The sequence below is a fragment of the Haemaphysalis longicornis genome, unplaced genomic scaffold (genome assembly GCF_048455015.1).
Source record: "Haemaphysalis longicornis isolate Haplotype H1 unplaced genomic scaffold, Haemaphysalis longicornis Haplotype H1 scaffold_7, whole genome shotgun sequence".
Classification (NCBI taxonomy): domain Eukaryota; kingdom Metazoa; phylum Arthropoda; class Arachnida; order Ixodida; family Ixodidae; genus Haemaphysalis; species Haemaphysalis longicornis.
Window position 1 is genome coordinate 51,519,515 of NW_027526422.1, and position 12,247 is coordinate 51,531,761.

The 12,247-nt window shown below is 48.6% G+C and overlaps 1 protein-coding gene across 1 annotated transcript in view; it reads left to right on the plus strand.

Annotated features, from left to right (window-relative positions):
• Positions 1-228: 228 nt before the first annotated feature.
• Swip-1 (EF-hand domain-containing protein D2 homolog Swip-1) overlaps positions 229-12,247 on the plus strand; it is a 56,266-nt gene continuing 44,247 nt past the window's right edge. Inside the window, exon 1 of the mRNA XM_077677281.1 lies at positions 229-613. Within this exon, the coding sequence (XP_077533407.1) occupies positions 468-613 (146 nt within the window). The 5' untranslated portion in view covers positions 229-467. The remainder of the gene's footprint in view (positions 614-12,247) is intronic.

Sequence of the window (12,247 nt, forward strand, 5' to 3'; positions counted from 1 at the left end):
CCGCATGAGGAGCGAATACTACGAGGGAGGCATGTTTAAAAAACTAGCGGGAGGTCTGCCCCCCGGGGAGAGTAGCGGCTAGGGAGGAGGAGATCGAGACATCATCGAGCGGTCTGACGTCGTAGCGTCGTAGTAGCCGCCGAGAGCTTCATCTACGGGCGCCGCTCTCCTCCGCTCTCCTTGAGAGAGAAGAGAGAGAGGAAGAGCTGAACGAGCGAGGAAGGAGAAAAGCGCTTGCTGCGTACGGCCGACCGCCAGTGCAGTGCGCATCTTCGGACCCCGCGGCAGCGCTTCGCCACACGCTTTCTCGGCGGCCGTGCGCGTGCGTGAGCAGACGATTAGCAGACGACAACTTCGGGCGGCTACTTCGCGGGTTTGTTTTTTTGCGAGCAGACGACTGACGTCGGCTGCTGTCGTGGGAAGTTTGTGGGTGTCGTGGTGTCAGCGAGGAAGCAAACACACAAGTCATGGCGGATGAGCTTTCCGAAAAGTTTGCTCGCCGGGAAGCGATCGAAAAAGGCGAGATCACGGACTTGAAAGTGAGCACGGGATTCAACCCGTACATCGAGTTCTCGCGCAAGGAGATCAAGGAATACGAGAAGCACTTCAAAAAGTGAGTATCGTGCATGACCTCATGCTTTTGCGCTTGTAAAGCTGAAAACAAACAACTTTAAAATATGCGAAGAGCTGTCGCTGGATTTGTATTTGACATAAAAAAGAGCCGCTGTAACAGTGTTGTTCCACGATATGAACTTCGAAGACATCTGTCAATAGCAGTTCAAGCCATTAATACCTTTCAGCGGTGCGCGAATTTTACCGGTAAAGAAAAACATGCCGCTAACGTTTCTGTCGTGCATTTAAAAAAGCCAAATCTCGACAACTGCAAATATGCAATTGAGAGAATGCGATAGGCAGGGAATCACAAATTTCTTTAGCGTCGTCTGCGCTCGGCCGGCAACCGGTTCAGTTTCGTTTTTGGATAAAAGCGTCTGCTTTCGTCTAGCATGCGTTAGGACTTGAAAAGGCAGAGTGATGTCGGGCATCAGACGGGCTCCAAAAGGGGGTAGAGTGCTCTGGAAGTACGACTCGCAGAGTTTTCATGTTCTTTATGATGACAAAGCCAACAAGATGACATTAAGTGTAACTGTGACGCAAGCTCGTAACTTTCACTAGATTCTGCTGGAACAGAGTGTTACCTTCTGTGAAAAGAACCCTTACGTGAGCTGTCAGAGGTTCGAATAACCATAAATGCACACAAGAAAAGGGAGACACGACATTGCAAGCAGGCAAGAGTCTTTTTCTGCGCGTTTTTTTTTTTTTTTTTAGCTGTACGAAATCCGAGCACGTGTTTAACGTTGGTTACCAATGAACAGCGCAGGAAACTCGTACTAAAATCTCTTGACCGACACATGCGAGTTGCATGATGTCCACGACGTGCTGTGATCCGCGTTCTGTGCCCTTTTCAGAGTTTTCGGAGTTCCATCTAGTGGTCTGTGTATGAATCAGCCAGATCGGATAGACGGAGTTCGGTCGTATAATTTATGGCTAGGCCGTCGTCTCTTCGGTAAACCAGACACGATAAACTGCGTCAGACATGTACCGTAAACAGTTCGTGCAACTCAAAGGGAAAAAAAAAGTGTTTTGACCTTAGTAAACTTCATCACGACACATTGGTGCGAGCTCTGGCAGGTGTACTGAAGAATTCATTGTTCAAAAGTAATTTCTGTACGTGACAGACTGGGCGTGTTAGTTTAATTTTATTGTTGCCTGGCGAACAACGCATCCCCGAATCTTGGCCGTGTTTCTTTTCTCACTTTTACAGCTACAACAGCGGTAGTTTTGCAAGCCCAGGTCGCGACAACCATTAAGGTTAACAAAAAAAAAAAGATTTTCCAGCCATCTTTCTTTAAAAAAAAACCGAGGAAACGTGTCTTCAAATTATTTGGAAAACATTAAAATCTGTCTGCCTGTCAACAGTGCAGTCGATGATGATGATAATAATAAAAATAATAATTACAACAGCAACAAAACGCCAGCTCTCGTACATAGTTGGCAATATTCGGGAAGAAACGAAACCAGCGAGAAACACGTGTATACGCTTACATCCCAAGTTCTGCTGGCTCGAGACTTCTCAAGGGTGCGCGTCGTCAAGAAGCGCGCGTTTCTCGGCCGTTCTTTCCCGACGGCGTGAGCGGCATTTAATTATCTACCCGCGTCATGCTCTTCGTACAAGGAAAAGAAGCGACGGCTCTTACTGACCGCTCCCCATTACCGATTCCGACGCGTGGGCGATTCTGCCACGATATGCGTGAGACTCGCCGGCTACTCACCGTGATGAACGAGGTATACCAACGCGCCAACTTACGTGGTTTTACCCACCAAGCTAGGTAACACGTGGGCTATATCGGGTGTCTCGTAGTGGGTTGGGATTCGAATCATCGGCCTTGCGCTGAATGGAGCCACGCTGCACGACACTTTCATCTTAAGAACTCGATTCTCGGCGGAGATGTGAAAATGTCAATACGTTCGTAATCACGCATAACTTGCACGTATGAGGTAGGCTCCCGGCTAGCACGAACTCGGAAAGACGGGGAAAATCCGGGCTTCCGTAGTGATTTTACCTATCTTGCGGAAACGAAGCAATAGACGTTTCTTTCTGAGCTGCTTCGATGTACAGTCGAACCTCGTGAAAACGAAGTGGTATCGGGACAGCAAATTAGTTCGTTATATCCGATATTCGTTGTAACAGTAGAGGTAAAAATCGGCTCTAACAAATCGAAAATCTGGCTCACAGAAAAATACTCGATACAAACTTTGCATTTTTGGGGGCTTCGAATCCACTACAAACAAGGTAACCCTTACCTTTTCTCCTTGTTGCATTTCAAGCTCAATGAACCGGAACATGAGTACGTGAAATTACAAAAGAACAAAGTTCGCTTGACAAAACAGTCCTGCGTCGTGGTCTTCGTCTGGTGGCTACTCACAGCACTGAGCAGTGTGAAGTTTTCCACAGTGTCCACGAACAAAAGGGCCTTTATACTTCTGCAATTTCGGACGACGGGTTTTCTTTTTTTTTTTTCCAAGTAGCTTCTGACACTCCTGGTCAAATATTTCTTCGTTATATTCGGTATGGCGCGCGGCTATCACGTTTTCAGTGTCGTTATAAAAGAATACGTGTCATTGAAATAAAGCGTGACCAACCAAAGTTGTATTTAGTTCGCTCGATTATTCGCTATGTCAGTATTCGTTATAACGAGGTTCAGCTATTATTAAATTCGCAATAACAGAAACACGCTTTATTTACGTTGAACTAAAATGCAAGTGCCGCGATTTAGTGCGCGGCGCCTGCACGGTGGGTTTACGACGAGGTGCTGCATGAACACGCCGTTTCACTGCTTTGTTGTTTTTATTTATTTATTTATTTATTTATTTATTTATTTATTTATTTATTTATTTATTTATTTATTTATTTATTTATTTATTTATTTATTTATTCATTTATTTATTTATTTATTTATTTATTTATTTATGACCAAGGCGTTGCGCTGCTAGATACACAACACGAGGTCCTGGGTTAGATTTTCGGCCACAAAGGTTTACATTTCTGATTGAGATGAAATAGAAAGGACCTCCGTCTCTAGGAGATTGCGGTGCACGTCGAATACTTCCGAGTATCTGAATTAACGTGTATAGCCCACCACCACTATACGGTGCGCTTCAGGTCAAATGTTTCGGCGCGCCGGCTCAGTTTAAACTTTAATTTTTGTTTGCTTGCTTATTTTCATTCAGGTATTTCCCCATTTATGCACGGCTAACTGTTGCACTAAATTGAGTATGATTGGTGAACTGCAGGCACTTCGTCAATCGTATTCCACAGTTATCTCACACGTCTGGTGTTATTGGCGAGTAATTTCCGCTGCCTCTTTCTTACCGCTGTGAAACGTAACGGATGTGTCCGCTTTTGCGGAACTTTACGGTGATAAATCTCCATATCCCGTGCGAGTTATTCCGCGTCGTCGAATACGTGCCTTATCGTCGGGCTCGGCTCCACAATCGTTCGTTCACCGACAAACAACAACGTCGGTCGCGGCCGGCTATTCGTCATCGTTCACTGCAAACACAGGACGCGTTGAGACTCCACCGATACCTTTTTGGGATGAAAACCGTGATACAGTCCTGGCTATAGGCGTGAGTCATGGCAAAGGCTACGGCGGCACCTTTGCGGCGATGAGCTAAGGTTAAAAAATCGGTCATTGCCTCGCACACAAAATACCGACCTGTGATTTGCGCCGTGGTTCGGTCGCTTTTGTATCACCGCCGAAGATAAAGTGTTGAGATGGTTTTCCCCCAGATGTCCGTTCATGAGATAAAACTTCCCGATGCAGGTGCTCTATTTCCTTCTTTACATTTTTTTTCTGCACAGGAACATTTTTTCTACTCAAATGAAGCAGTCTTTTTTATTATTTAAGGGAACTTACTTGGAAGATAGCGCATACTTCTTTTTATACATTCTTGCTTCAGATTTGCTTACGTGTTGAACCTGGGTTCTTTAGGCCCTGCAGCGACTATATATGACTTTCAGTGTCTATACATCGATATTCAGCTGATGAGTTATTTAAGATGTGAGTTTTACATAATGTATTCCTTGAGTATAAATATTCCCTGTTATAGAGATACCGTCATAACAATATTTTTTGATGAGGTATACCTTATTTGCTTCCGCCAAATTGCAGTATTTAAAAATTCACGTGCTAAGAAATGCGCAGTGTCCACCTCTCAATTTCTTTCTCTTACGTGCTTTTATACGGGCCCTATACAGTGTACCAACGTAAGCAAAGGTTGATGTCAAACCAAAGGCCGGCGCAGTCGACAGGCTTCGCACCGGTTCTTTTTTTATTGCGTTCATAAATCCCTGCAAACATTCCGTCTGTGTGATGATAGTGCTGCTATTTCAGCGAATTATATTTGCGTAATTGTTGCACTAAGCAAATATGGCAAGCCAGGATCGCCCTTAGAGTCGTACGGTTAGTTAGTGCTTAAATACGTTAACGCCACCGTGAATATTATATTTCGAGATGTAAATATATAGGTGTGTATGTATTGGAGGTGACGCGGTGAGAATTTGGACAGCTCCTATACCTAAAAAGGTTTCACATCAGAAGTGGGCCGCGCGCCTGCGCGGGCACGTATAACTATAGGAGAGCCTGTGACGACTGTATGCATAGCCACGAAGCTCTGCAGGTGCAAGCTGCTGGCGGATGTTTGCGGAACCTTCGCTTCGGAACAGCTGCTCATCGCCCGTGGAATTCTCTGACGTATACAGAGCGAAAATGCCGAAAACAGCTACTGTGTACGTGCACCTGGACGCGTGCCTGCGATTCTTTGGTTGCTAACCCACGACAACACAATTTCGTGTCCTCGCCAGCGCCCTCAGAAGCGTCACCATAACGCAACAGGTATACATTACAGGTACTTACATGGCCCGTTCTGCGAAAATCTAGCGTCGTGGGCGTCGTCGGCGTGACTAAGGTGGTATCAAAAATACCATTGGTTGAGATGTCAAAATACCGACCCGCAATTCTCCTTCCATTCGCTGCGAACGCGGGTATGCTCCGGCCCGACGTTAGGCCTAACATTGCACTTTGATATCCGTCGTCAACTGGTACCCGAGCAGGTTGACGTACAATGTACTTGATATTACTTGGCACAGTCGTTGTGTTCAACTTTCAGGTCGCTGACGTACACTACCAGTGATTTGCACTACCGCACTAACCACGCCGCGACAGTGCCAACCTCGTGTCCGAAATCAAGCAAAAAAGTAAAAGGGCGTAAGAAAAGTATTCGCGTTTTTCTGTCTCCTATACATCCGTATTTGCTGTTTTCAGGCACAGGGAAAAACTTTTCAAAGCTACGTTGGCCAAATACAAGTCTAAGCAGCTAACGAAGCAGCTAAGCCTGCCAACATTGCGAGTGTCGACCCGACCCCGGCGCCCCTCTGAACGCTTGGGCTTCTCCACTGAGCGCTTTAGCTATCACGGGAAGAGGGGTGAAAGGGAGGGAGATGATACGTCATCATCATCGGCAACCATAAGAGAACGTGACTATAATCATCATCGGCAAACGATTGCTGGAATAAATCATCTATCATTTTGCCGCGTTTTTCCTGGCTGATGGCCCGAGCTCTGTCCGCTCTGGAGCGACAGCAGTGAACTTCGTGCTATCTAAATCTTGTGGGCGTTTTTGCGCTCCGCCTTTATAAAAAAAATGGCGCATCTTGCACTATCGGTGCAAGGCTGGAGAAACAGCAGAGCTGGCCGCCCCTCTCCATTTTTCGGAGATCCGGCTGTCGCAGCTCACATGGATTTCCGAACTTTTGTTCAACATGACTGGCAGGCCCGGATAGCTTCTGTCCGCAGGCTTTCACATCTCTCCAAAAGTGGACCACGTTTAGCACGCGCTAGAACCCGCTGAAACTGGCTTCGCGAACTCGGCGTCTGTACTCGCCACTTCTGGTGCGAGCGCACGTGAACTGGCGGGGAGAACAGCACGCGGGAGACCACGCCACGAACGCTGGGTTAAAGGTCCAGCTGGCCGGGCGCTCCTCGCGAGGCACACACTCACGTGCGCTCAGTATTTTTCTTTATATTGTTTTAGCTGCTCACGTGGTGGAAACCTGGACGACGCCGGACGCTCCTCAAGAGGCGTACGCTCACGTGCGCTCGGTATTTTTTTGGCATTTTTTCTGGTAATTAACGCTGGACGGCGGAACTAAAAGCTCTAACAGCTCTGCTGTTAAAAAAAAAATGGCAGCCGCGGCAACGGGGAATCGACCGACTCTTGCTCTCTAGCGCAACGCCTTAGCCACGGAGTTCCACTGTAGATATCGATTTGTATACAATGACCTCGCTTCGCGTGATTTCCGCTGGTATATAACGAATGATGTACGCGTAATGCGCCAGATGTCGATGTTCTCCCACGACAACAACAGCCGGGTTGAGCCCCTAAAGATAGCCAGAGAACGGGGTCAAGGGAGCCTTGTGTCTCGTGTCCTTTCTTGTCTTGTGTCCTTATCTTGTGTCCTTCTCGCAACAAGTATACCCTATCGTAGTTTTTTAGTGCGCCAGACAAATGGGATACAAGAGCAGAAATTTTACGCATGCAAAAAAAAGGGGGGAATTCGATAGGGTCTGAGATCTTGAAGTGATGTATATAACCCAATCTCCCGGAAGTGTGCAGATAAGGTTAAGTCAGTGCATATAGGCAGAGTACTTCGACTCTGATATAGGCAAGCAACCAAAAAATCTGGCCGCGCTCTATAACCTGGCTTGTTGCGTATTTTTGTGGGAAATACCACGTTAAAAGTGTACTCACTGCGCTTCACTCAATTAGCTAAATGCAAGTACTAAATTAGGAACACGTGGTTGTTCGACTGAAAGTCACGTCTTTATATATAGAAAACTGGGGCAATACGCTATAAGGGCGCCATAGTGAGCTGAGGACCTTTTTGTAAAGCTTCTGGGGGGTCGCCTAGTAGTAGTCCTCCGTCGAACCAATCTGTGGTCATTTGGGGCTGTCTAGGTGATGCGAGAGACGGATGCCGAGTGAGGAGGAGGAGCTTTTACCACTTTCGGCAGCTCTTTACGTATACGTACACACGGTATGCTGGGGATGGATGTTGGTTAGCACTATAACTGCTGTCGCGTCCAAACTATAGAGAGGAAGTTTGAAAAGGCGAGGATTACAAGGTTCAGTAACCGGCGCTCCGCCAACAGTCGGGCGGGAAGCGGAGACTTGGCGCAAGTAGAGGACCGTGTAACCGGAGTGATTTCCCCTGCGGAGACACAGATTAGGGCGACCTTGATTTCTTCTTAGGAGCCGGCGTATGCGCGTGGTCGCGATGGCGGGGTTCCTAGTCCCCGTTTCGGGCGCATCCACGGAATGTGCTCGTCGCGGGCGTGTATATACACGCGCAGTTGATGGAAACCGGCGCACGCTCCCCTATTATACAATTCTTGTTCTCTCGTATTTTATTTCTCCTTCTGTCTCTCCCTCTCTCTGTGATGCGCCGCCTTTTCAGTGAACGATCTGACTGCTATGATACCACAGGTCGGTTGGCTGCCCTCGTCAGCCACAGGCGCGCAATGAGCGATGCTGCCTCCTTCTCTGAATCGACACCGCCCGGGTCGCGAAGGCCTGATGACTTCTTCCCGCGTCCCGGTTTCCTACCTGTCGGCGACGCCTTTTGATCCGAGTTACTCAATTAGGCGCCTTCGAGCTGCCGCACTTCCTCCCTCGTGCATCTCACTGAGCGCTCGAAGGCGTCGTTTGCTGGGCCACCGTGCTGAGGAGCGTGAGTGCGCTCGTGAGCGCGACGTCATCAGCCAGACGATGTAAAAAAGCGGCTCCCGCACTGCTGAAGTCCTCGCCACTACCACCGACACACAAGCCCGAGGGTAGCGTCGACGTGACTAGACTGATCGCGAAGGCTTCGCCCGTTTCCGCTTGGTTGGGGTCATGACACGGATAAGAGTAGGAATGATTTGACGGCCGATCAAGCAGCCGTGGGGCAGAGGTATCACGGGAGGAGGAGGAGGAGAAAGTATTGTGACCTGGGAGGTGAGTGCGCTGCGCGGAATCGGACCACATTCCTGCCGCGGGCCGGCCATCCTCCGAGTTGAACACCGTCGCCGCCGACGTGGCCTCGATATGTGCGCGAAGACGAGGGGGAGAGGAGAGCGCCGGCAGAGGAGTCGCGCTTATTTTCAACGGCGGCTTCTATGCGGCATATAGCGCGAGCTGGCCAACTGCATAGCGCCTATTCAGAGCTGCAGGTTGCCCGCAAATCTTGCACCACTTTTCTTTCTTTTCTCTCTCCCCTGTTATTCTCGTTGTGGCGTCGTCGTCGCTTTGTTGCCGTCGTGAGGTCTCTACTTTTTGATCCAATTCTTCGTGGCCCCTTTCTGACGGGCTCTGCCCTGGATGTCGTGAATACCCGCCGCTTATGACGTAATCGATCACAATGCGCACCACACGTGGCCTGCAAAGAGCCCGCATGCAGGCTCTTTCCTTCTTTTCTGCTGCGCGATAGCTTGTCGGCCTCTCTGACCTGCCCACCTCCCTTGAGCTGTTCGCAGCAGCATTGCATACGCACTGCCCTCGGGGTATGCACCTCTTCAAGCCTGTCGTTCCAGGAATGTCACACATCAAATCGCGAAAAAGCGTTCCGTACCCTGCTGGACTCTTTCGTTCCGTGCCCTGCCGGACCGCTAAAATTTCCCTCGCGGATCCCCTGGGGTCCGCAGACCCTTATTTCAGAACCATTGCTCTATGGTATACCACAGGTCGTGCTGTCATATATACATGGGAAACTTAAGCCTTCGCGTTGCGTCTCGACACATCCGCTTGCAGTCCGGGACTGGTAATCGAGGAAGTCCCCAATGGTGGTGATAACGACAGAGACGCCGCGACATATGCGTGCATACGAGCGATAGAAGGCGCATATTCTCGCTTTTATCCACTGGCATACATCACTTTCGGTGGTGAAAAGTCGGCGCTAAATTCGTTTTCAGAGGAATCGGTAAGAACAACCCGTTGACAGGTTATGCGACGAAAGAGGGAAAGACGCAAAACCACGGGGTTTTAGTGCTGTATAAGCTTCAGAAAACAGGCTGCGCCCGAATGCTGCGTATGAATGCGGCGCCTATATTGTTAAAACAACACTTCAGCTTGTTTTTCTGCCTAGTTCTCACGTAACGAGGCAAGTAAAAAAAGAAAAGAAAACGAAACTGACTATGGGTATGCTTTCTAGCTAACATGAGAGAGAGAGAGAGAGAGAGAGAGAGAGAGAAAGAGAGAGAAAGAGAGAGAGAGAAATAGAGAGAGAGAAAGAGAGAGCTTTTTATTAGAAGAGAAAGCCGAGATGTTTCCCGGAAGTTCAGCGGGGCAAGGGAGGAAAGAAAAGGCCCCATAGATAGCATGGCAGAAGAAAGAGGAAGAACGAAAATCAATTAAAGAAGAGAGAAAAAACACAAAAAATTGAACGTCCAGTTTGTGTCAGTATTGCGATGAAGCAGTCTGAATATGCTGTTTTTGTAAATTTTAAATCACTGCAATGACTACCATGAATTAACAACATTAATATGTTTGGTATTCCGGTACGTATGCGGAGCGGCGAATGGGAAGGGTGGTGTAAGTGCTATCGCAACTGCAATTGCCACGAGCAATGAAAACTCGTTGCAATAAAAATAATTCTCGCTTGTTAACCCATCCTTCGTGAAATACCCCTGAGGGGGTTTTAAGGAAGTAAAGCGATGGAATGATAATGTGGTTTAAAAAGGACCCTAGTGGGAGATACTTACCTAACAAATCCTTCCAGGTGGACGCCCTTGTACTACCATATCAGTATTCTTACCCCGCAAACCGAAACGCGGGGCATTAATTCCGTGCAATGTTCGACACGAACAAAGCGGAGAGCACGACGACAGGAGGCAGCTCAGCAGCTCCTCGATTTCGTTTCAAGGGAGGAGGGCGTTGCTTCCTCTGATTCACGGAGGAAGCACGTGTGGCGGCTTCGGACTGCGCCAATGCTTGCGAATCGCGCCCGGAAACTATAAGACCGCGGGCAACCAAGGCGACGATAACCACCGCCGTGAAGTTGCTGAGTCCGTTCGAATTTAAGCTGGCGCGGACGAGATGTCACCATTTATTGATTGCATGCTGCGACGGCCGTGTCTGACGCGGTGAGACTTCCTCATTTTTTTTGTTCTGTTCAGCCCTGCAGCGCTAGAAGAAATTGCATGTTCCGCTTCGTGGCCTCATTTTATTGTTAACTTATGGAATACCGTTGTCTCCAGCAATGACGTCCTTATCCCGCGCCTTTGTAAAGAAACGCTGACAGCTGGAGGTATCATGGGCCAGTAGTCGTGACGAAGGGAGGACTGCCTCAGGGCAAACCTTCCTTACACAGGGGCTGCACTTGTTTCAATTCTCCGAGGAAACATGGCATCCACCCCGGGAGCACCACACGTACAACTCAAAGGAGAACCGTGAAGCTTTCTCAAATTTTGGTATATTTAAACGGAAATTGTGATGGGCCAGAGCTCGATCGTGGGGTGGAAGGTTAGTCACTAATTGAGATCACAAGATGCCGACCGCTTGGCTGCAGAGTACTGCTTTGGGCTAGCTGGTACGCGTGAGCGAAGCGACCACCAGCTCAAACTAGTAGTGCTATTTTATCTTACAGGGGTCTTTTATCGCTACGCCAATTTTAACTTTACAGTACAAACTGCAGTTAGTTTCGCGCCAGTTGCCGTAACGTACAGGTGCCGTCATAAGTGATTTGAACAAGGATTTGTGAATATCACAAAAATATTTGTCTTACTGGCTTTATCACAGGCGTTACCGATTTACAGCAAGCTCTTTCTATTAAGTAAAACTCCTTTAAACGCTCATCAATGCAGCGAAGCAGTTTCCGCAAGAAGAAATTCCTGGAAATTTACGAGACCGTGTTCAGATTACTCTTGGCGGTACCTGTACGTGGTCGTATACACTGCCTAATCTAGACTTTCTATGTTTCTAATCTAGACCTAATTTAGATTTCGATCCCGCTGAACGAAGCGCGAAATTATCATGCCCATCCCCCCCCCCCCCCCCCCTGTTTTTCTCGTGGTTTCAATTTTAAAGTAGACACATGGAAATAAAAGTTTCGCCTAGTGGCATCTATTCTGTATTTTTATACTCTCAAAACGTAGCGTGGCAGAAAAGAAGCTACAGCCCTGCTCCGACAGTCGCCCCTGCACGCGAGAGAAACTCATTACCGAGCGCGGATCGATGCGCTCTCGTCGGCAGCCCGCACGTACTGTACATACGACGTTGACGACGACCTTGTCTTTGGCTGGGTTGCTGAGGTGCGGCGAAGGACGCCTCACTGCGACCTGCTTCCCCCGGGTTTCGCCTCCGCGGCTTGGCTCGTGTGAGGCGGTCACGTGACGTGACTCACTCGCCTCGAGGGCCCCACGAGTTCGCTTTAAAGCGCCACGCCTCGCCGACCGAAGAATCCGTTTAGTACCCGGGGCAATTAGCACCGATGATTGGGTTCGATTTCAACTGCGTCGCAGTTTGCGGGCGCCGATGTCGCCTCAGTTTGTGGCGCGGCGCAACAGTGGAGCGAGGCCGTAAAAGAGGCGTACACTTCACGACTCCTACATGTGTACAACGAAGCCCCATTTGAGCGAATTCGGTTTTAGGT